General features: G+C 40.7%; 1 protein-coding gene across 3 annotated transcripts in view; it reads right to left on the bottom strand.

Moving 5' to 3' along the window:
• Positions 1-24,797, bottom strand: part of LOC149467286 (ephrin type-A receptor 3-like) — a 267,500-nt gene that overhangs the window by 222,643 nt on the left and 20,060 nt on the right. For 2 of the 3 annotated variants that reach the window (XM_089671959.1, XM_089671961.1), the window contains exon 2: positions 559-606. The exons of the other annotated variant lie outside the window; for it this stretch is intronic. In XM_089671959.1, coding sequence (XP_089528085.1) covers positions 559-606 — 48 coding nt within the window. The remainder of the gene's footprint in view (positions 1-558; positions 607-24,797) is intronic. 3 annotated transcript variants of the gene reach the window in all.

Here is a 24,797-nt window from a genome sequence, read left to right as displayed (position 1 = left end):
GGATTTTTTCACCCAACCTTGTTCCATTGCAGTTTTTGTTGTGATTGTCTATACTGTTTACCTACCAGTTGTTCTAATACACAGAAGTGATTAAGTATATTGCAGCACATGTGTGAATTACTGTATGTGGACCTGATTTACTAAAGGCATATAGGCTGTTCACTTTGGAAGGACATTTTTCCTTAGTTTAGTGAATGTGGTAAAAAAAATTACTTTACAATGAATACTAAATCACATGCAAGGAAATATTTGTAAAAGGCTGTATTTTTGCTTGCACATGATTGGACAATGGAAGTCAGCAGAGTTTCACCTCATTCACTAAGCTAAGTGAAAATTCCCTTGCAAAGTTAACAGCCAATTTCCATTAGTAACTCAACTCCTGTATGTAAATTCCTTAATATACTGTGCAGTATCAATGATATAGCTCTGACAGTGGGTATACATTGCTAATGAACATGGACACAAATGACATGTACATAGATCTACACAGATTCTGGGTTCATTTATGACAGACTCATGACCACTATGTGATGGCATGTCTACACAAGTGCCTCTCACCTGTACATGATGTAAGAACACAGGGGTGCAGTGCATCAGACGGCAGTACTGTATTAAGAAAAACAGAGACATGTCATTTCCCTACGAAATGTCAGCAATGGAGGACTTTACATGCCTCCTTTTGTAAAACATATTTCTACTTCTGGGCTGACCCACCTTACTACATTCTAGACCGATGGTCTTAATCAATAAAAGCAGTGGAAATTTGCAGGAACACAACAACCAATCTAATCACAGCTTTTTAAAGGTTATTTAAGACATTATTTCTAATTGGTTGGTATGGATTATCAAACATCTTCGTTACTCTTAACATTAATATCACATTTTGTATGGAAGATTGTATTGTATTGTATTGAAGTATTTTGGAGCATTATTTAAGAATATTGTTGACCTTTGCAGACCTAATAGTCACAGTCAGTTGTAATGGGACTTATTTAAGACAAGTAAAGCAAATAGAAAGACTAGTTATGCATTTAAAGCATTCTGATTCCAGATTCTGTAAAAATGCTAAAATCAGCAACTGTTTTCTGAACACAACACTGTCATTTTCATATATGCTAGTTTTCATAAAAGTCCTTGTTCCTTCCACTGCCAGATTTCCAGATTTTATTTTTCACACTTTTCTATTTAAAGAGAACCTATCAGTAAAACTGCAAGTCAGCGTGGAGCAATCAAGCACTTGTCAATATCAATAAATATAAGCTTTGCTATCAAAGTGACATCATCATCTGCCTTTATTTATCTCCTCAGCTGCTATTTCCATGTAATGATGCACTGACCTCCAATGTCCTTCACCAACACATACATAGTTGCTAAGCTTTCAACAAAAATAATATCAGCTGCATAGTTACATAGGGGTGGATTTACTTAAGGCAAATGGACTGTGCACTTTGCAAGTGCAGTTGCGCTCTGCAAGTGCAGTTGCTCTGGAGCTTCGTAAATGAGATGAAGCTTCGGTTTGTAAAGAATATCCAATCACATGTAAGGAAAACAAAAAAGCAGCATTTTGTACATGATTGGATGGTGGAAGTTAGCAGAGCTGCCTCTCATTTACAAAGCTTAGAAGCAACTGCACTTGCAGAGCAGAGTGCACAGTCTATTTGCCTTTCGTAAATTCTCCCCACAGTTGCTAAGGCTGATTAAAGATACCAGTCCATCTAGTTCAACCTGAGTGTGAGTGTTTATGTCAGAATGTATGAACAGTTGAAAATTATCACATAGTTAAAGCGTATCAAAGCCAAAATGCGCTGATTGAGGCAAACATTTCCAACATGCCCATTCATAAAAAGTCAATCATTCGATTGACTTTTCGTGAACAGGAACATCCATAGATTGATTGAATTTTGACCGGTCTCTGCTGAATTGGCCAAATTTCGATCCATGCATGGCCACCTTTAGATTGATCTTGGTCAATAGTGATGTAATTTGCTATTTTGGAAAGACCAGTCAGGGCAGGGTGCTTTTATTTACAGTGGATATAAAAGGTCTACACACTCCTGTTAAAATGTCAGATTTCTGTGCTGTAAAAAAAATGAGACAAAGATAAATCATTTTAGAACTTTTTCTACCTTTAATGTGACCTATAAACTGTACAACTCAATTGAAAAACAAACTGAATTCTTTTAGGGGGGTAAACATAAAAAACTAAATTAATGTGGTTGCATAAATGTGCACACGCTCTTATAACTGGTGATGTAGCAGTGTTTGGAATTAAGCCATTACATTCAAAATCATGTTAAATGTCAGAATACACCTGCCATCATTTAAAGTAAAAAGAAGGAAGGCGCCTCTAAGTGTAATATTAGTGACATGAATAGGTCCTTAGGACCTAGGAGCCACTTACTTCACTTATCCGCCTCCTCCTTTCCTGATCCTTCTCCCTACTATACAACTGTAAGCGCTACATTGGGTCTTAGATCTGATGAAGGAGCTTACTGTGCATGCTCCGAAACGCGTTACCGTCCCCATCACATCCGACGTTGCACTCCATGCCTCATTTTGGATACACAGCCATCTCTGCCGCTGGATGGCTTGATGCCCCATCCTTTACATCAGGAATATCAGTTACCACATGATGAGCCTTTTAAACTTTTAATCTTGTAAGTGCATTTTACTATTTGTGAATTATTAAATCACCAATATTACATTTAGAGGCACCTTCCTTCTTTTTATGTTCATTTGCATTAGAGCTTTGCCTTCACTCTGTGAAGAGCTGCCTCAGTGTCATTGCTTTCATCCATCCCCAACATCCATCTGGCACCTCTTTCCCATAAGTGACAGAGGTTGGTTTCTAGCAGGAGCGCCCTATGGAACATATACTTTCATCATTTAAAGTGCCTCTGATTAACCCCAAATAAAGTTCAGCTGTTCTAGTAGGGCTTTCCTGACATTTTCTTAAGAAAACTGGTCTGGGAGGCTGCCAAGAGGCTTACAGCAACATTAAAAGTACTGGCTGTGTGGTACATGTGAAAACAATCTTCATATCTTCAATTCAACATATTCTTCATATGTCTGGGCAATGGGTAGAGTGGCAAGATGGAAACCTTTTCTTACAAAGAAACATCCAACCCCGGCTAAACTTAGCAAAATTACATCTGAATTCTCCCAAAAGCATGTGGGAAAATGTGTTATGGTCTGATGAAACCAAGGTTGAACTTTTTGGCCATAATTCCAAAAGATATGTTTGGCGCAAAAACAACCCTGCACATCACCAAAAGAATACCATACACACAGTGAAGCATGGCGGTGGCAGCATCATGCTTTGGGGTTGGTTTTCTTCAGCTGGAACTGGGGCCTTAGTCAAGGTAGAGGGAATTATGAACAGTTCCAAATACCAGTCAATATTGGCAAAAAACCATCAGGCTTCTGCTAAAAAGCTGAACATGAAGATGAACTGCATACATCCAAATCAATAAAGGAATGGCGTTATCAGAAGAAGATTAATGTTTTGGAATGGCCCAGCCAGAGCTCAGACCTGAATCCGACCAAAAATCTATGGGTTGATATGAAGAGGGCTGTGTACGGGAGATGCCCTTGCAATTTGACAGATTTGGAGTGTTTTTGCAAGGAAGAGTGGGCAAATATTGCCAAGTCAAGATGTGCCATGCTGATAGACTCATACCCAAAAAGACTGAGTGCTGTAATAAAATCAAAAGGTGCTTCAACAAAGTATTAGTTTAAGGGTGTGCACACTTATGCAACCATATTACAGCATTTTAGTTTTTTATTTTTACTTCCCTCCACCTAAAAGATTTCAGTTTGTGGTTCAACTGAGATGTACAGTTTATAGGTTACATTAAAGGTGGAAATAGTTCTGAAATTATTTATCTTTGTCTCATTTTTTTACATCACAGAAACCTGAAATTTTAACAGGGGTGTGTAGATTTTTTATATCCACTGTACATGTGATAGCCAGTGTAATAACATCACTGACTCTCTTGTGAGTCAGTGTAAAATCACTATAGACATGCATGCAGTGGAGCCATTTTAGGTTTGAAGTTTAAGATTTTTAGTTTAATATTCTGCAAAGGTCAGGTAAGCCATATAAAAACGAATCAATATGATGCTGTATTATTATAAGCAAATACAAATCTAAAAATTAAAAAGCTGTAAGGGCCTTGTAAAAACTTACCTTCCTCCCCTTTCCAATGTTCTTCACTGTGTGGCCCTATACGGCACCACACAGTCTTTCTCTGTCCATATTGACTCTTCTTAGTGTGCACACATGCCATTGCCTCATTCATTCCTAAGGATGAGCTTTATTCCATAGGTTGGCTGAAATATGAATCACCTATAGGAACGTTTGGGGCCACGGCACACATGAGAACCAAGAAAAAGACCATTTCTGGAAGAAAGGCTGTGCAGTGCTAGGCAAGGAGTAAGGTAAAACTGAACTCTGGGGTGTGGAGGGGGGGGGGGGGATTTAATAAAGAACAAGTTCACTAAAAGTTGTCCTTTAAGCTTGTATTAGCTCATGTTGGACTCATGTTTAATCTTTCAGTGTTATAAAAAAACATAGGTTTTCTGAAGAAAGCGACAATTCTGTACTGAAAGTGTTATCCGAGGTCATGTTTAGTATGAATCAGCCCCGTTGTTGCTGACCATCAGTTTGGTACAAATGAAATCATTGCAGTAACAAAGGCAAAATACATAACTATATTTTAGTATTGCAGGTTTAATACAAAAGCAGATGCAAAGGCATAGTAGCAATATTTTGAGCAGCACAAAATCACACAGTGCTTTGAAGGATAAGTTCACCTTTCATAACATGTTACATGTTACATCTATATTCAGGGTGTAACATGTAATATGTTATGATCAGACCAGCAACCACTCCACCCCGATCCCTGCTTTCACAGCTAGCGGGGATTTTCTCCCCCCTCACTAGCTGTCAAATTTTTTAAAAACTTGGCCATGCAGGGCTCCACCCAGCATCTGTGAATGAGAGACTACAAGTCCCAACATCCTTAGTGGCTGTCAGCTTGTAGTCCTCAATGAAGTACCATGGTGCTGTGAAGCGCTGTGGTAGTTCATTCATTCTTCCTGTCAGTATACCTGCTTGCTTCTACATCCCGTATGAGCAAACAGATATACTGACAGATCTGCAGGAGACCTGCATGTTACCAGCAATCTGCTGATCGCTGGTGCAATGGTTTACAGGCTCGGCTCTTGCAGATAAAAATAATAAATGCACATTTTTTTACCTACAAAAAAATGTGCATCTATTAATTTTTTCTAAAAACGTGAACTTATCCTTTAAGTTAATTAAATGTGAGAGTTTCTACATCACAAAGTAACGACTACTTGCATTTGACATACAATTGCCACCTATCCCCCCACTGACCACCTGAGCAGCTCATTGAGCAAGTTTGAGAGTTGCCATGGCCATTTGGTTTATTAATAGTTTGGTCATTTTGCCTAAATCACTCCGATGATTCGTATTGATCACTGATTTGCATTATGAAGCTCCCATATGTTGGACATCTCTAGTTTTTTTTATGCTGCATGCAAATTTCCAATTAATGAAAAACTTTTATATAGGTCTCCAATCACCAATAACTCTGGGACCTCAGGAATGTTCCCCTAATTGCTTTTCTGAACCTCCATGTAAACAAAGCCAATCAAGACCTTGAGATTGTTACACGTGATATACTAGAATAAAACAGTACTTAAACATTGCTGGCACTGTTCCATAGCAATCTATTGAATGCATTATTGTAATCCTACCCAAGTAAACATCTTTGGCTGCTCCTGATAATTTTAACAATGGCAAATATGCAAATAAGTATGTTTCTCTATTCTGTAACGATGGTGAAATGGTCACGTATATGCTAATGCAGAAAAAAACAGATTGACTATACAAAGTGCAAATCTCTCCTTCACATTGACAAAGGCATTAAAACTGCACATTCTTCGATACTGAAGCAACGTTTAAGTGTCTCTTTAATACACAATAGAAAATCTGGGAACATCTGGCAAAGGCAGAATGCAGCAGCAGACCACATTTATTTTTATTGAAGAATAAAAGTGATAAAGTCTCAAAATTATAAGACATTTTTTCCTGATGTTCCTTATGATGCAACAAATTATATTAATTTACATGATAAGACTGTGTGCCCCAAATTAAAGTTGAAGAGTTTGTCTAATATTAAGATATTGATTCATTATATTCTCATTTGTACCCCACAGTCTAATGTTCTTTTCACAGGTTAGTGGTTCTTTCGAATTTTCACAATCTAGTTATTTTTTTCTAGAAGGCTTCCATTAATGCCCTTTACATAGGAAACTAGTGATTTTCTAACACATTCAGAGAAGAGTTCTCGAATGTATTAATTTCCTTTCAGGGGAAGCTGGGGCCTTAGTAAATGTTTTTATCTAATCAAAATCAGACCTTCACTCAAAAACTCAAGTTTGCACTTATGTAACCCTCCTTGAATTCATCTTTTAATATTTGAAAATGAACCAAGCAGAGGTACCCTTAGATAAGGATGTGTAAAGTTCAGGGGTATAGCCACAATGATAGCACCTTGGGACCACATGTAAAGCCATTTGTCTTAAAAGTAAAAGTCTTTATTTTGCATTAAAGCAAAGGAAAACAGACCTTTCAGCAGCAAAACAAAACTGGCCTAACTTCAGAAAACACAACACAAAAGTCCACTTGTCTTCAGTAAGAATGAAATATAAGACTTGGGAAGTTCATGTAAGAGATTTACCCCAAAGCTAGGAAAGTCCAGCTTCAGTTGTTTGGCAGCTTCCAGCACACATGCAGCACTCAGACAGGTCTCCTCTCCAAAACTCCTACTACTCCACACCCATAACTAGGAGCTTCTTGTCTTAAAGCGGAGCTCCACCCAAAAGGGGAAGTTCCACTTTAATACTATGTCCCCACTCCCCATTAACCTCCCTGGAGGTATTCCCGAGTGTAGCTCAGGGTAAAGTTTCAGCACCACAAGTGGTAACCCCGAGCTACACTCGGGAATACCTTGCAGTGCTGCTCCGGGATCTCTTCTGCACTTACCTTGTCATGCGCTCCCGCGATGTCCCTCCTGCAGTGTCCCCGGCAATGTCCTCTGGCCGATGCCGGCATCTGCCTTCCGGGTTCTGTTCCCTGCGACGTCAGGACGTATGGGGACGGAACGGCGGAAAATGTAAAAATGTCAAAAAGTGACATTCACTAAATATACTAAAATCACATAGTAAAACATTACTGTATCAAACCATTTCACATACATTTTGTCCCGAGTGCTTTGTCCTGTGCCCTGCCTGCATTTTTACTGTTCTTTCTGCCTGGAAACTGAGAAATGTCCATGGTGTCCAAAAAGTGTCCCTTTATGTCAAAAGCAGTTTTAGACCAGCTAGAGAACAGCGATATTAAATTAGAATCACTTGCAGAATGGATTCATAATGATTCATGGGGAATTTCGTCATCACACACTGAAAACGATTTTGCGACTTTGCTCAGTGGTGTGCGAACTTGGCGTTCTATTTCAAATTTCAGTGTTTTTGGTTTGATTATATTATTGAATTAAATTTATTAATATTATATTATTTTTTTTTTATGATTATTTAATGAATTATAATTTACGATTTCGTGTTTCAAATTTTAACATACCCGGGATACCCGGAACTCTTGTTCGGACAGATTTCAGTGAGTTATTCCTAAAAATTACAGGCCTACAATAAAAAAAATACATATTTCCCATACAAAACAATGTACCACTTTGAGCACAGAAATATGGACATAATCAGACCGTTAGGGAAGCTACGGATTGGCAGCTTCGGGGAGCGGGGGGGACACAGGTACCCGCTTCCACTTTCACTGCAATCGCCCGGGTCATTCACAAAGCACTTCTCACACATGCACAGTGGGCCATAAGCTGTCAAAGCCAGGTGCCCACACTGAAAATGCCAGTGCCAGGTAGGGAAGACGACCGATGAAACCAGCGGTGGTGAGGACACTGCTGGACCGAGGGACAGGTAAGTGACTGTATTTTAAGTCAGCAGCTGCTGACTTATTTTTTTTTTCAGCTGGAACTCCGCTTTAAGTGCTGATTTCTGGAGTCCTCATAAATGGGGTGGAGATTCTTTCTTCTAAATAAATCATTACTAATGCAGAGAGGACAGCAAGTCAGTTCTCACCTCTATGCTCAACTGTCCTAGAACCTCTCACCCTGCACGGGTGAGAACCCCTGAGTACATCAACCATTTCCCTTAAAGGGACCATAACCCAAACGGACAACACCTAGTCCTCATCCAGGACCAATCTATGGCATCCTGAACAGGTGATAATCAATTATTAAAAACTGTGAAAGTTACAATTTTCTTGTTGGTGGCACATGTTCTTTAAAGTGATTATGCATTTTATTTTAAGTTAAAGTGCAACTGAAAGCAAAACTTTTGAATGCAATAAGGGAGGGTTATAACCTCCATCAGTTTTTTTTTTTTTTGCCACCTGTGTCCTTTTTGGAGAAATTTCCCTTCTCTTCCTGTCCCATAGTCAAAACAGGAAATGAGAGGAAATCCCTCCAAAGTGAGGGAATCCAGGTGTGTCACTAGGGTTATCAGACCTAGTATCCCCATCAGAAGATATCCACTCTATTAGTGTTGTGCTGTCAACCCAAAATGTGGGATTTTTGTTTACTTCCACTTTCAATGACAATGGTAAAAAGGACAAATAGAGAGAGTGAATCTCCCTAATAGGGAAAACAGACAGCAATAAAAACTGACAGGTGTTCTAATCCCTCTTCACTATCCAAAACTACAAATAAATAAATATATAAAAGAGTTTTGCCTTCAGTTACACTTTAAAATAAAAGATAGATTAATATTTATCTGCTCTGCGCAGTCATATGCCTCCTCTTCTGGAGTCCCCCACCAGCTCTGTCTACTCTTCCTCTCTTGCGTGTGCCCCCATAGCAAGTCATGTGCTATTGGGGCACAGGTGCAGGCGTGCTCCCAAGTTAATCTGTGTGCATCCATAGACACACACAGCACAACTCGGCTCTGAATCCCTACCCCTCCCCCCACTCTCTCTTCACCACAGGATTTGACTGACAGTAGAAGGAGTCTATGGCTCCCACTGCTTCCTGAGTCTCCTGTGAGAATAGGAAGAAGGGAGAGTGCTGGATCGAGAGAGGACTCAAGTAAACCTTTGGGGGGGGAGGATTGGGGAGGATTCACAACAAATAGAATGCATTAAGGTAAAAAACATTTTAACATTAGAACCTCTTTAATAAAGCATAATTGACCTAAATTTGATCTATTCTTTTTTTTGTCTTTCTTACTAAGTGCTTTACTTAGTGTCACTTCTGGTGGGTACATTTTGAGATTCTTACATTATCTGGCTTATTTCACCAGTCCACTTTCAGTTATGTTCCCCAGTTGCTTTGTCCAGAATGGCAGAGAACACAACCTATCATCAAAACTTTGCAACCACATTCAGCATACAGTTCCAGTATATTTTCCAAATACTTACCATAGTAGCTGCCATTCTCTTTGAGCATTAGCTACCACTCCATGGACTGTTGATCATTAAGTCAATGGGGTTGATTTGCTGTGCCTATCTGTAGCTCTTCTCTCCCCTCACTTCCTGGCCTTTTGAGCTTTGCTGAGGCAGCGGGAGACATTGGCTGTCGATCAAAGCCAGTGACGAGGGAATGGGGGGGGCAGGTCCAAGTCCTGCTGTCTGTGTCAATAGATGCAGGCAGCAAGGCTTGGGAGCGAGCCTGCATGAGTACCCCCATATAAAGCAGCTTACTATGGGGGTACTCAGTGGAGCGGAGGAACCAGGAACACCAGCAGGGGACCTTAAGAGAGGAGGTTAGGGGCCGCTGCAGATAAGTATAAACCTGTTTTTTATTTTTTTTTAAAAAGCACTTACAATCATTTTAAAAAATGTAAAAATAGGCATTATTTTTGGTCATTTTTAAATACCATGCATGTATTTTTGGTTTCACTTTGCCAAGCATTTACATATACATCTCCTCAATCAACCATAAATCCCAACTTTAGGACATTATCAACCTCCCTTCCACCATACTCTAATAGCTGGTATGAAACTAAAAAGCCACAGTCAAGTAAAAGTACTTCTCTTTTATTCTTTTCATCTCCTGGGGTCCTTCTTTTGGTATCCACATAACTGCCTGGATGAAGTGCAGGCAGTACTTCCAGCGGCTGGGTCCTCTCTCATAGGCTCCAGAGGCAGGAGAATTAACAGGGGCAGTGAAGGCGACCAGTGCCCAAGAAGATAATGAGCAGAGAAACATGTCTGGTCCCCAGGGCAGGAAATTAGTTTAGATCATAGAAGAAACTGGGACTTTGATCCATTACACCGCAGGATAACTTAGAAAGAGGTGTTTACAAATGAAATTGAGGAGTCAGGTAATTGATACACAGTGCACTGTTTAAATTCCATTATTACCTGAAGTTGGGTTTAAACTTTCTATCCATTTAGCAGGAACAGCTTTTCATCTATGGGGTCTCTCCGTAGACTTGCACAAAGAGTCTGCTCAATTCACAACACAGATGTTTCTCTACACACATGCACACACTAACATGTGTGTGTCTATGTGCGAGTGTATCTGTGTAAATAGATAGACACGGGCTAACCAAATTATGTTAGTCTCAAGGGTTGTAGGCCAGATTAAACCAAAAGCCTGTCATTTATTATATGGCATTTTGTGGCTGTATGCAATCAATCATACATTCAATCGCTCATGTAGACTAATCCATATACATGACTGAAAGACATTTGAATTCCTTGGCAGGTTGTTGCACAAATGGCCTATCCATCCATTAATAAATATTTGCCAAAGTAAACTCTGTTTACTTGAAACCAGCACTTTACACTGATCAGCCATGACAATATGACCACCCACCTAATTTGGAGGAGGCCCCCTTTTGCCACCAAAACAGCCCTGACCCATTTAGAAATGGGCTCAACTAGACCTCTGAAGGTATGCTGTGGTATCTGGCATAAAGCCATCAATAACACTTCAGTAACAGATCCTTTAGGTCCTGTGGGATACAAAGTGGGGCCTCCATGGACTGGACTTTCCACACATCCCACAGATACTCGATTAAATGAGATCTGGAGAATTTGGTGGCACCTCAAAGATGCCTTCTTCCATTGCTCTGTGGACCAGTTATGATGCTCACATGCCCATTATAGGCACTTTTGACTGTGGACACAGGTCAGCATGGGCACCCTGACCAGTCTGTGGCTACACAGCCCCATACACAAAAAAACTGCGATGCATTGTGTGTTCTGACACCTTTCTATCCGAACTGGCATTAACGGTTTCAGCAATTTGAGCTACAGTTTCCCTTCTATTGAACTGGACTACATGGGCCAACCTTTGCTCCCCACATGAATCAATGACCCTTGGCCTCCCATGACCCTTTCACCAGTTCATCAGTTCTCCTTCCTTGGACCACTTTTAGTAGGTCCTGACCACTGCAGACATCAAACAAGAGTTACAGTTTCAGAGGTGTTCTGATCCAGTCGTCTAGCCATTATAATTTGGCCCTTGACAAAGTCATTCAAATCCTTAGGCTTGCCCAGTTTTTCTGCTTTCAAGACATCAACTTCAAGAACAGCATGTTCACTTGCTGCCAAATATATTCCACCCACTTTCAAATGCCATTGTAACAAGATAATCAATGTTATTCACTTTACCTGTCAGTGGTTTTAATGTTATGGCTGGTGTATGTAAGAAGGTGTACATTTTACTGCAGGAATATTGGTGCAAAATAGATCTTCTAGATCTTCTGTTTCAATCATTTTTATTAATTTTACAAAATAGGGTAAAACAACATTGTATGCATTTTTACATTGCTGAGACTTTCAGGAATGGTAAAGGCATACGGTGATATTAAAGGATACCAATATGGTCCCATATCTCCATCTACTAATACAACCATTGTTATAATACAATCCAGGAACAGTCCGCAGTTGCAATATCAACCAATCTTGACTCAAAAGAAAAAGAAGACATGTATATATAAAGGAGAACAAACAAATGAACTACAAAGCGCACCATCTGGGGCTCTATGCAAAAGAGACAGGCTAGCCTGGCCCTGTCCTTTCACCATATTATTAACAATACATATTCCAAAATATGACAGATTCCACACAGTGATGTAACACATATGGTAAACAATCGTCGAGACCAGAAGTCGGGATATAGAACCCGACATTATTATCTTGAGCGGTTTGGAAAGAAAGACTCAAAAGAGCAAAATGAGAAAAAGAAAAGAGGAGAAGATGAAGAAGGGAGACCGGAAGTGTCCATCCAGAGATCCAGGAGTCCAATGTCATCTCGTCCAAGAGATTACCTCTAGGTATCCGGTACCTGTAAATAAGAGAGCCAGGGATTCCAGATTTTTTTAAATAGTGGTTGTTTATCCCGTAGGACACTCACCATATTTTTGTGAAGCATAATCCAGGCCAGTTTACGCTTCAGCAAAGTGAGATCCACCACTGGACTTTTCCACACAGTGGCTATTGCAATTTTGGCAGCCAAAAAGATAACCTAGATCAGAGTTTGTGTGTGTCTAGAGATATTTTCAAATGGTTCATTTAACAATGATCTTATAGATCTTCTAAAAAAATTATACTTTTTTTGTGAACTGAAAATATCACTTATTATTTTTTACAGCCTTAAACCACTTTAAAACCTCCATGGAATATGGCCTTAGAGAGGTATCAGGTGTTGAATAGTTCATTTAAACATTTTTTAAGCCGTTGCATGTTGGACTCCGAGGACTGACCAGGATCCTTTTATGTACGGCTGAGGCTGCTTACATGGAGCGTTCTCTTTGTTGTGTATGTGTGTTTTTAATTTTCTGTTTCATTCCAGCTACTGCCTTAAATTCAGCATGTGCCTGGAGTATCACCATACTAAAGGTTACAAGTAATAGCAGACTGCTGTCCGTCACAGCTTGTGTTTGCTTAAATAACAGCCTACTATTGACTCTTCCACTCCATACATGTACATTTTCTGCATGCGGCAACAGCATTTCATCCTCGCCGGCGAAGGTAATTTACACTTTCTCCTTGACCTTAAGCCTCAGATCCCTGGAGATCTCTGGGTTTAATAAGCTCCCCAGCTAGAGGCTAATTGCGGAACAAATCGTTTGTTCAACAAAGTGTGAATCAAGGCAAACCTGGAACTATATACCACTTGTTCAGAATATACAAGCTCTGATCCTCTGGTGCTTTTTTGTGCAGGGAGTCAAGGAAGCTAGAACTCATTTAGTGAAAAAAATATAGCTTTATTTCACAGGGTTTAGGGAGGAAGCACTGGGATAAACAAATAGAAAAGTACTTTCAATGGGATCAGTAATAACAGCAGGTTGATGCTCTTATACTAAGGGCCTGGGAAAATGTTTCCATTTTCCTGTAGTAAAGCAAATTGTGATTTATTGCATGAAAATGCATTTCAAGTAGAAATCCCTTTCTTTTGGATAGTTTTATTCATGTCAAAACTACTTTTCTCCCAATACAAGCCAAAGGTAATGTAAGGACAGCTTGGGGTAGGTCAAATGCAAGTCAGAAAGAGGTCAATGGGATCAGCAATAATAGCAGGTCCATACTAAGAACTTGGGAAGACATTTCCAGTTTCCTGTAGTAAAGCAAACGTGCATTTATTTACACAAAAATGCGTTGCAAGTAGAAATGCATTCTTCTCATATGGAAGAAAAATATATTTGAAATATATTTTAAAAATATTCTTTCCAAATATATTGCCATATATTTGAAATGCTACAGTTTTGGCCATATTCAATATATTTTAATATATATATATATATATATATATATATATATTTATATACACACTGTATGTTGAAATGCGTTTTTATTACAAAATATATGAAAAATATTTTTAAAAATACATTTCAAATACATATATATATATATATATATATATATATATATATACTGCATGTTGAAATGCGTTTTTATTACAAAATATATGAAAAATATTTAAAAAAATATATTCTTCATATTTTTGTTAACATATGAAAAGTCATTTTAACATATCTTTTTACATATAGTTGAAAATGTAGATTTGTATTTTTAATGACATACAGTTAATTTGAAATGTATTTTTAAAAATATTTTTCATATATTTTGTAATAAAAACGCATTTCAGCATGCAGTATATATATATATATATATATATATATATATATATATATTGAAATATATTGAATATGGACAAAATTGTAACATTTCGAATATATGGCAATATATTTGGGAATAATATTTTTAAAATATATTTCAAATATATTTTTCTTCCATGCTAGTTTAGTTTGTGTTGAAACTGCTTTTCTTCCCATACAAGTCAAAGGGAATATTAAACCAGCTTGAAGCAGGCCAAATGCAAATTAGAAGGAAGTCAACTACAGGTCAATGAATTTTGAATGATCTCAAGAGTCTCAAGCTAAAGTCAAATGCGCGCTGCATTTGATATAAGCCCAAAGCCTGTCGATACAGACCCTAAGGTGGTAAAAATAGCAACAATAATGATGTCACAGCCAGGGGCGGACTGACAACTCATGGGGCCCCCGGGCAATAGGGGATCATCATGGGACCCTGTGTCCTTGCCCAAACTCAAAAAAGCCTATGAAAAAGGTACCAGGGGCATCTCATGGGGCCCCCTACTGACCCCTGACCCACGGGCAGTGCCCGAGTTTCCAAATGGTCAGTCCGCCCCTGGTCACAGCTGTCAACCTAAACTACAATTACTTGGATATGTGGAGGATCAGAAAGGAGGACAAAAGGTGTAATTCTAATGATAAAATATAACAATTATGCTAAAGTTACAATCTACATAAAGTTGTCTCGGAACCTACATGCCAGCATTTTAACAAACACATGGCAATGTTTTTGGACCCACGTGGTTGTGATACATTGCCAGGCACTTGTGCTGCAGGGCAGAATCACTGTGAATTTCAAGTAGATTGCTAATTAAAGCAGAACTACACTGCATTTGAGAACCATAAACCAAAACCATTAAATAATTCATTTTTAATATTCAAAGCAAACTTGCCCATACATCCATACATGTCTCCATGCTTTATATTCTTGAAAAATCACTTTGAAAAACTCCCCCTAGGATTTCTGGCTGTGGCCATCTTGAGTAAGGGCAGATGATTCACGAAGCATTTACTTCCTGGAATTCATCTGCCTTTAGCTCAGCCATGCAGACAGCCAATCTCCTTCTGAAGACTCCTGGGATGTATGACATCATTTGCCTAGGCATGGAAACTAGGAAGTAGCTGAAAACATGTACAATAGAGTGTAAAACAAGTAGATATGATATACTTTCCTATCTATTTACTAAAGCTAGCAACATAAGGATTAACATAGTCAATGTTGATATAGAGAGTGAAGTTCCACTTTAAATTCCTCCACTGGAATAGTGGGATTGATACTAACACTGTACTTGAGCTTTAGTTCCCATGCACACTGGACATTTAGCCCTGGTGCATGAGACTCCAGAGTTTAGGTGTGGATGGGGGGCATAGGTGAACTACCCAGCCCTGCTGGCAGTCTGTAAAACTCTATGAGAGGCTGACAACTGCTGCAGCTGGACAGGGCTGGATGGTGCACCCTATAGCCTGAAAAAAGGAAACCTAATGCAGCCACTGCTTCTATGGATTGGCATGCTGCAATATATTATATTTTTGCTCTTCAATCCAGATTCAATATAAATAACATGGCTAAATAATATTATAATGTTTCATTCTTTTGTTCAATGATATAGTATATCCCACGCTCCCCCCGGCATCTGGGGATGTTGTTCGGTATTGGCGTTCTTGGACCCCTGCTCTTGGTTTTGTTATCTTTTTTCTTTTGTACTCCTTCCTTCCTTCCTTTTCTTTTTTTTTGTTTGTTTTTGGTGTGGCAGTGGATAGCTGCCTTTAGTTTGAGTTACTTTCCGTGTTATACCAATGCTTTTGTTATTTAAGTGCCACTGATAGCCCCTGCATGGGTGCACCTTTAGCTCTGTTGGTGTTAGAGCACTGTTTTTTTCTATTTGTTTATGTGCAATTGATAGCCCCTGGGTGGGGATGATTTGTTGCTCCTGTGTTAAACTGTTAAAAATTGATAAAAACCATTGAAATACAATGATATAGTATAAACTTCTTGTGGAATATTATATATTTTTGAATTCCTAAATGTTTGCTAATCCCTACTCATAGGTTATATTGGGGGAGTTCAGTGACCTGTTCATGGTGAATGGGGATTTGAGCTTGGCTGTGATTATTCAGGGGGAGATTCCCTTTAATACACAACCATTGATCTATTAGGGTTTCTGATGTCCTCATCTTGCAGTGTTACACTGCAGCACAGATATCTGTAGTATAGTTTTGTTTGTGCTTGGGGAGTAATAAGACATAATGCACATGGTGCCGGTGCAAGATGATGCTGACAGTCTTCATACAACATCGTCTCCAGTATTTGGCTTTAAGTACATTAGTTCATTGTACTGTTCTATGAGCACTTTACATGTAAAACTGAATTATTAAAGCTGAATTCCAGGACAAGTAAATATTGTTATAAATAAAAAAGACATGTATTCTTACTTAAATTTTGGCATGCTTTTTTGTATTTCTTCCAGGTCGGTGCAGTAAAACTTTGCCTCTGTAATAAAGACCAGTCACTGCTGCTCTTTTTCCTTGTGCGGGGTGACTGGTCTTCTCTCCACCCTCTCCTGTAGTTTTCAGCAGACAGCCTGTAGTGGGTGGGCCTCCTGGCCCCTCCCACAGCTATACTCTCTGCACAAGTTATGTGCAGTATAGTGATGATTTAACTGCTACTTTTATATGTTGATATTTGGGTTTGCAAAGGTGTTTATGCCCAAAAAGTGGATTTACTGAATATCCTCCATGGCTTTTTCCTTAATTAAACCTTTTGTGCGTGGAGTTTAGCTTTAAAACAGGAGAAAAAGAAAGGTGAGCATCTGGCCATAGTTACCAATCATATTTAAGCTGTTATATATTCAAGAAAAAAACATGTACAAGATTAGAGAAGAAAATATTGATCGCAATGGCCATTTTATCTTAGAACTGATGGCAAATAAAAGCACTGTACAATAAAATGTGATTGTCTAAATAGTACCACAACCAAGTTTTATGAGTTTCTCCTGGATGGGGAAGATTTCAGCTGCAGGATGTGGGATTGTGGAAGGCCGTGGCCATTGGATTCAGATAATTCTAAGAAGGAAGGAGGGTGTTTTTTTTTTTCAACCTACAAGCCTGCTATATTTTCTCAGTGTCTTCTGGTGCCCCTGAACCCCTAAAACTGAAGTATTCAGATATGCAAATACTGACTTCCCCACTGCTTGCTTTCTTTTAGTTCTTAACAGGGGCGGACTGACAACTCATGGGGCCCCCGGGCAATAGGGGATCATGGGGCCATTGTGCCTTGCCCAAACTCAAAAAAGCCTATGAAAAAGGTACCAGTGGCATCTCATGGGGCCCCCTACTGACCCCAGGCCCTCGGGCAGTGCCCAAGTTTCCAAATGGTCAGTCCAACCCTGGTTCTTAAATATGATGGGCTGGTTCTGTAACCAATAATGACAGCACGAAAGGTGGGAAGGGAGAGGCCAGTGTTCAGCTTTCCTGGTCTTGGTTGTTATTTGCATTTTACTTGGTTTTGGAGGTCCTGAGCAGTCCAGAAGGCCCTAGAGGGAGTCTATCTTACATTGGCATCAGATTTTTATATTATATGGGCCATCCCATGTGATCGACTTTGTAGCAGCTACAGAATGTCTGTCCCTAACGCTTCTGAAATGGAATACGTGGAGAGACTTGTGTTTTTCTTATTACAGCAATTTGTGGCTTAGTTACTGAGCAATAGACTTTCCACTGTTTTATCCTTGATATAAAGTAGGCAAGCATGCAGTGTTTTCTGCTAGTTACAAAATTGCAAGTTTGAGTAGACACTAACTCCCATTATTTAATGCAGCTACTGATAACCATGGTTCACCAGTGATTTGAAGCTATGACTCTATAGCCAGATAAAAGCTACCAGAGAAAAGACTCTGAGAGATTTGTAGCTTCTACAGATCTCAGCTACAAAGTTGTAGCTTGGCCATGACTCAACACAGCCCTGTCTGAATAAGGAATGTTGGCAACCCCAACACAACAAAACTTTTCAATAAGGGAGTAACTGCCAGCTCTGTAAAAAGTACAGAATGCGTGAACCTTTCTGAACTTTGTCCCACTGCACAGACCCTACACTACAAATATTAAGCTGAATTGCCAGACTGCCAGTTCAGCTTATTGTAAATTTTATCACAAAGAAGATTTTTTTTCTTGTTTACACCAGACTTTCTGTCAATAATTCTACAAAAGGCTTCAGTATAAGTGAATCCCTACCGTGAGATGGGGAGATGTCTGGCAGCCTGCATAAAGAGAGTGATTTAAAGTATACTGCTCAAAAAAATGTAAGCAACACTTTTTATTCAGAGTATAGCATCAAGTCAGTTAAACTCCTGGGATATTGATCTGGTCAGTTAAGTAGCAGAGGGGGTTGTTAATCAGATTCAGCTGCTTTGGTGTTAATGAAATTAAAAGGTGCACTAGATGGGCAACAATGAGACGACCCCCAAAACAGGAATGCCTTTACAGGTGGAGGCCATTGACATTTTATGACTGTGCTTCACTAGTTTTGCATTTGGCTAGGGTCAGTGTCACTGCTGGAAGCATGAGGCAATACCCGGACCCTACAGAGGTTGCAGAGGCAGTCCAACTCCAGGATGGCACATCAATACATGCCATTGCCAGAAGGTTTGCAGTGTCTCCCAGCACAGTCTAAAGAGCATGGAGGATATTCCAGGAGACAGGTAGTTACTCTAGGAGAGCTGGACAGGGTCATAGAAGGTCCTTAACCCATCAGCAGGAACCTCATCTGCTCCTTCGTGCAAGGACGAACAGGATGAGCATTGCCAGAGCCCTACAAAATGACTTCCAGCAGGCCACAGGTGTGAATGTCTGACCAAACAAGCAGAAGAAGATTTCATGAGGGTGGCCGGAGGGCCGGATGTCCTCTAGTGGGCCCTGTGCTAACTGCCCGGCACCACAGAGCTCAATTGGCATTTGCTGTTGAACACCAGAATTGTCAGGTCCGAAACTGGTGCCCTGTGCTTTTCACAGATGAGAGCAGGTTCACCCTGAGCACATGTGACAGACGTGAAAGGGTTTGGAGAAGCCGTGGAGAACGTTATGCTGCCTGTAATGTTGTTCAGCATGACCATTTTGGTAGTGGGTCAGTGATGGTCTGGGGAGGTATATCCATGGCGGGATGCACAGACCTCTACAGTCTAGACATTGGCACCCTGACTGCCATTAGGTATCAAGATGAAATCCTTGGACAAATTGTCAGACCCTACGCTGGTGCAGTGGGTCCTGGGTTCCTCCTGGTGCACGACAATGCCCAGCTTCATGTGGTGAGAGTATGCAGGCAGTTCCTGGATGAAGGAATTGATACCATTGAATGGCCCCCATGCTCGCCTGACCTAAAACCAATAGAACACCTCAGGGATATCATGTTTTGGTCCATCCGATGCCGCCAGGTTGCACCTCAGACTGTCCGGAGCTCAGTGATTCCCTGGTCCAGATCTGGGAGGAAATACACCAGGACACCATCCATCGTCTCATTAGGAGCATGCCCCGATGTTGTCAGGCATGCATACAAGCATGTGGGGGCCATACAAACCACTGAGTACCATTTTGAGTTGTTGCAATGAAATTTAAGCAAAATGGACTAGCCTGCTGCATCATTTTTTCACACTGATTTTCAGGATGTCTTTGAATTCTGTCCTCTGTAGGTTGATAATTTTTATTTCCATCAAACAGTGGAGTATCCTTATACTCCTAACACATTATTCAGGCTATATCAGTATAGATATCCAGCATGATATTTTCCCCCATTGAGATTTGGTGTTTTCAAAGTGTTCCTTTAATTTTTTTGAGCAGTGTATATGTAAACCTAACAATGAGCTTCTTTTATTTGGTCCCGTTTGGATTGTTTAATATACAATTGGAAGCCTTTTGTTATATTTGTTAGATAAGTGCAAAAAAAAATGTTGCTCTGATCTGAAATTATACTGGCTGTGAGTTGCTGTGAGTTACTATTTTATTGTTGTTCATGGTGGTGAACACTTCCTGGAAATTCAACTACTGTTCTTTTGTGTTTCCACGCTCCTCTTCTACACATACCACCAGCCACCATGCCCTGCACACTCCTCTTCTTCACACACTATGGCCACCATACCCTTCACACTCCTCGTCTACACATACCATGGCCAATATACCCTCCATACTCCTCTTATACACATATAATGACCATCATACTCTCCACACTAGTTTTATACATTTACCACCAACCACTGTACCCTCCACACTCCTCTTATACGCATACCATAGCTGCCATACTCGCTGCACTCCTCTTATACACATTTAATGACCATCCTACCCTCTACACTGGTTTTATACATGTATCACCAGTCACTATAGCCGCCACACTCCTCTTATACACATACCATGGCTGTGAGTTGCTGTGAATTGATATTTTATTGTTGTTCATGGTGGTGAGCACTTCCTGGAAATTCAACTACTGTTCTCTTATGTTTCCGCACTTCTCTTCTACACATACCACCAGCCACCATACCTTCCACAGTCCTCTTCCTCACATATCATAGCCGCCATACCCTTCACACTCTTATAAACATACCATGGCCATCGTACCCACCAGACTCCTCTTATACACATACCATGGCCATCATACCCTCCACACTCATTTAATACACATACCACCAGCCTTCATACCCTTCACACTCCTCTAATACACATACCATAACTGCCATACCCTTCAAACTCTTCTTATACACATACCAGGGCTGCCATATCATCTGGATTCCTCCTATACACATATAATGACCATCATAGCCTCCACACTGGTTTTATACACGTACTACCAGCTACTGTACCTTTCACATTCCTCTTATACACATACCACGGTCGCCAAACCCTCCACACTCCTCTTTTACACATACCATGGTCACCATACTCTTCACATTCCTCTTATACACATACCAAGGCCGTCATATCCTCCACACTCCTCTTCTACATATACCATGGCCATCATACCCTCCCTTCTTGTTTTACACTCATACCAAAAACCACCATACCCTCCATACTCCTCTTCTACACATACCATGGCCGCCATACTCTCCATACTCCTCTTATACACATACCACAAAAACCCCCACACTCCTCTTATACACATACCACACACCATCATACCCTCCACACTCCTCTTTTACATATACCATCCACTGCCATACCCTCCATACTCCTCTTATACACATACCACAAAAACCCCCACACTCCTCTTATACACATACCACACACCATCATACCCTCCACACTCCTCTTTTACATATACCATCCACTGCCATACCCTCCACACTCCTCTTCTACACATACCACCCATCATCATACCCCTACACACTCCTCTTATACACATACCACCCACTGCCATACCCTCTACACTCCTCTTTTACATATACCACCCACTGCCATACCCTCTACAGTCCTCCTTTACACATAATACCCATCACTATACTCTCCACACTCCTGTATGCATATACCGCCACCTGCCATACCCTCCGCACTCCTTTTCTACACCTGCCACATTGTTTTAAATCTATGTTTATGGTTTAAAACCTTTCTTACAATGTATAGTGTGTGATCATATATGTACACAAAGGCAACCATATTTACCCCTTACATATGTAAGTGTTGAAGTGCTACAAAAATAGCTTGGCTTCACTGAAGCAAGCTGACTCATGGAAACCAATGCACTCCTTATTTAATGGATATCTTATATCAACAGTTAAAGTGATATTAAAGGCAATTATTTTAAAAAACAAACATGGTATACTTACCAGCTCTGTGCAGTGGCTTTGAGCAGAGCAGCCACGATCCTCCTCTTCTTGGCTCCCCCAGTGGTGCTCCTGGCCCCTCCCTCCTGCCGAGTGCCTCCAGAGTGAACATCTTGTTACTGGGGCACCCAAGCAGGCTGACACCTAAGCCACTGTTTAACGTGTCCATTCACACACAGAGTCATGGCTCGGCCCCTCCCCCACTCTCTCCTCATTGACTCGCTGGTTGTAGTTGACAGCAGCGGAAGCCAATAGCTCCCACTTCTGTCTCAGTCATTGAGGAGGAGTCCCCAGGGAGCCAAGGCTTTCGTGCACATTGCTGGATCATGATGGCGCTCAGGTAAGTATTGGGATTGTTGGGGGGTGCTACTGCCCGCCGTGCCCCACAGTGCACTGTGATTGGACAAAGCAATGCACCTGACCACAGATTTGGCCAATCACAGCACAATTGTTTACATCTGACAGGCCAATGTCAGATAGCAGCGAATGCTTGGCAGGTGCAAACGGGTCGGCAGGCGTCAGGTTTTTCTTTACTTTGTTGAGTCAGCGGCTGCGTGACAACACTGGACACCATGATTGACAATGGATTACAATGATGGAACCATTTTTTTTGGCTTTAAAAAAAAAAAAAAAGGACTTGTCAAAAACGATTGCTGTGTTTTTATTCACATTTTACACTTTTTTGGTGAATGGGTAGGAGTAATATGTACCCTATACTCATTCACAAGGAGGGGGGCTGGGATCTGGGGGCCCCTATGTTAAAGGGGACTTCCAGATTCCGATAAGTCACCCCCCACAGACACCCACAACCACAGCCCAGGTTTATGGGAAAGAGGCCCTTGTCCCCATCAACATGGGGACAAGGTGCCTTGGGGGGAGAGCCCCCCTACCCCAAAGCACCCCCCATGTTGAGAGCATGTGGCCTGGTACTGTTCAGGATGGGGGAGGGAGGGAGCTCGCCCCCCCCCCCCCTCTTTCCTGGCCTGCCAGGCCTGTGCTCAAGGTTCTGGTAGAAAGTTAGGGGGGACTCCACGCTTCTTTTTCCCCATTTTTTTGGAGTGGAGTTCGTCTTAAAAGTCCCAAAGGGTCTCGTATGGATTGGAGGTGAGACCCCATACTGTGTTTTTTTTTATCATTTTTAAAAAAAAATGTCAGTCCTGCTGCAGCCGGTTTTAGATATTGTACAGATGTGCACCTTTGCAGGTAGGTTAAGGGGACCTCCCAGACATGATATTTAAAGGATTTTTTTTTACTTTTAGCAATGAAAAATGACTGCCCCTTTAAAAACGATACCTTTGGACAAAAAATGTTTTCACTGATTCGTGTCCCTCCGGGAAGTCTCCATACCCCTTTTTATGGCCAATAAATTGCATTTACGCCTTCAAAATAGGCACTTTTGCATTTAAAAGTTTGAGTCCCGTAGACTTGCATTAAGTTTGAAGTTTGCATTCGAACTTTTATTCAAATGTTTAGCCGCGAACTGAACAGGTGGGTGTTTGGCCCATCGTTATGTGCTGCAGTGCACCTGCGGATCTGTTTGAAAGTAGCCTAGTAACCATTGCAGAAGAAATATGCTCATATATACACTGTGACTATAGAATATAAACTGACCTTTAATAATAATTTTCAGATTCAGAAATCTCCCTTGCTATTGCAGGCTGTTGCTGTCCCAGGCAGTGTGCAATTGGTATCACTCCGCCTGTGACAGGCCCCAGCGCTGTACGGGAAGCATCGGCTTATGCGGCTCTGCTTCCTCCGTGGCCGCACTTTTTCAAGAGCCAGCTCCATTCAGAACACTGATGCTTTAGAATAGTGGGTCGGAAACCCGCGATCTGGGCTTGCCGACCCACCATCCCTAAGCAGGAGATCACAGGCCACATCAGTGGGTGGTTGGGCACCCTTGCCTTAGATGATCATAAGTAAAATCTGCATGGAAAAGGGGCACATAACTGACTTTTAATTAGCTGTGGGTGGATTCTTAAACTGAAATTTCTAGTTTTCCTCAATACAACTAACTATAGGGTTACATATATTATAATGGCCTGAAGAACTTAATTTGATGCATTTGTTAACATGTAGCAGTCTTAATGAAAGGGCTCTACGGTCTTGTAAAATGAAATAATAATGTGTATATCAGAAATGAGCAGATTTTTTCCTTTGCTGATAGATCAGCTGCTAATGTGGAATCTAGAAACAGGCTGGGGAGCTTTTACCAGTGTGAGCAGTCAGCTAACTAGACCACAGATAACAAACAGCTTGGGAGGAAGCATACTCAAAGCTCAGATGGAAAGGGTTAAGGAAGCTGAGCTGAACAGGTCCCTGAGAGACACTTTGGAATTATCTGCCTGCAGCCAACTCATCTGTACGTCAGCGGCAGCAGTAGTTCAATCCCCATTGCTGAGAACATTCCCAGAGAGGAGGTCATGTACATGTGATAGAGAGGAGGAGGAAGATGAGGTCTATGCTGTGACAATGAGATATTGGCTTTACTTAAAATGCCCTCAGATGGTGAGTTCATTATTGTCATTCCCAAATCTAAGAGAGCCGGAGCTGCGGGGTTTGTCCTCATCATTGTAACATAAAAATGGACAGAGGACATAGCTTTCTGTTGAGCTGGAAGCACTATAAAGAACATAAATGTGTTCTTAAAATACAATACACAATGATAATACAATAACGCAACTAAAGGTGAAACATGCCTATTGGCAGTGTTGTAGCCACAAGAGGTATCAGTTGTTACTGAGGCCTGGGGATCGCTATATTTAGATATTTAATCTT

Source organism: Staurois parvus, unplaced genomic scaffold (genome assembly GCF_062004578.1).
Source record: "Staurois parvus isolate SC_StPar_1 unplaced genomic scaffold, SC_StPar_1.0 ptg000116l, whole genome shotgun sequence".
Lineage (NCBI taxonomy): Eukaryota > Metazoa > Chordata > Amphibia > Anura > Ranidae > Staurois > Staurois parvus.
This window is presented reverse-complemented; position numbering and strand designations above follow the sequence as displayed.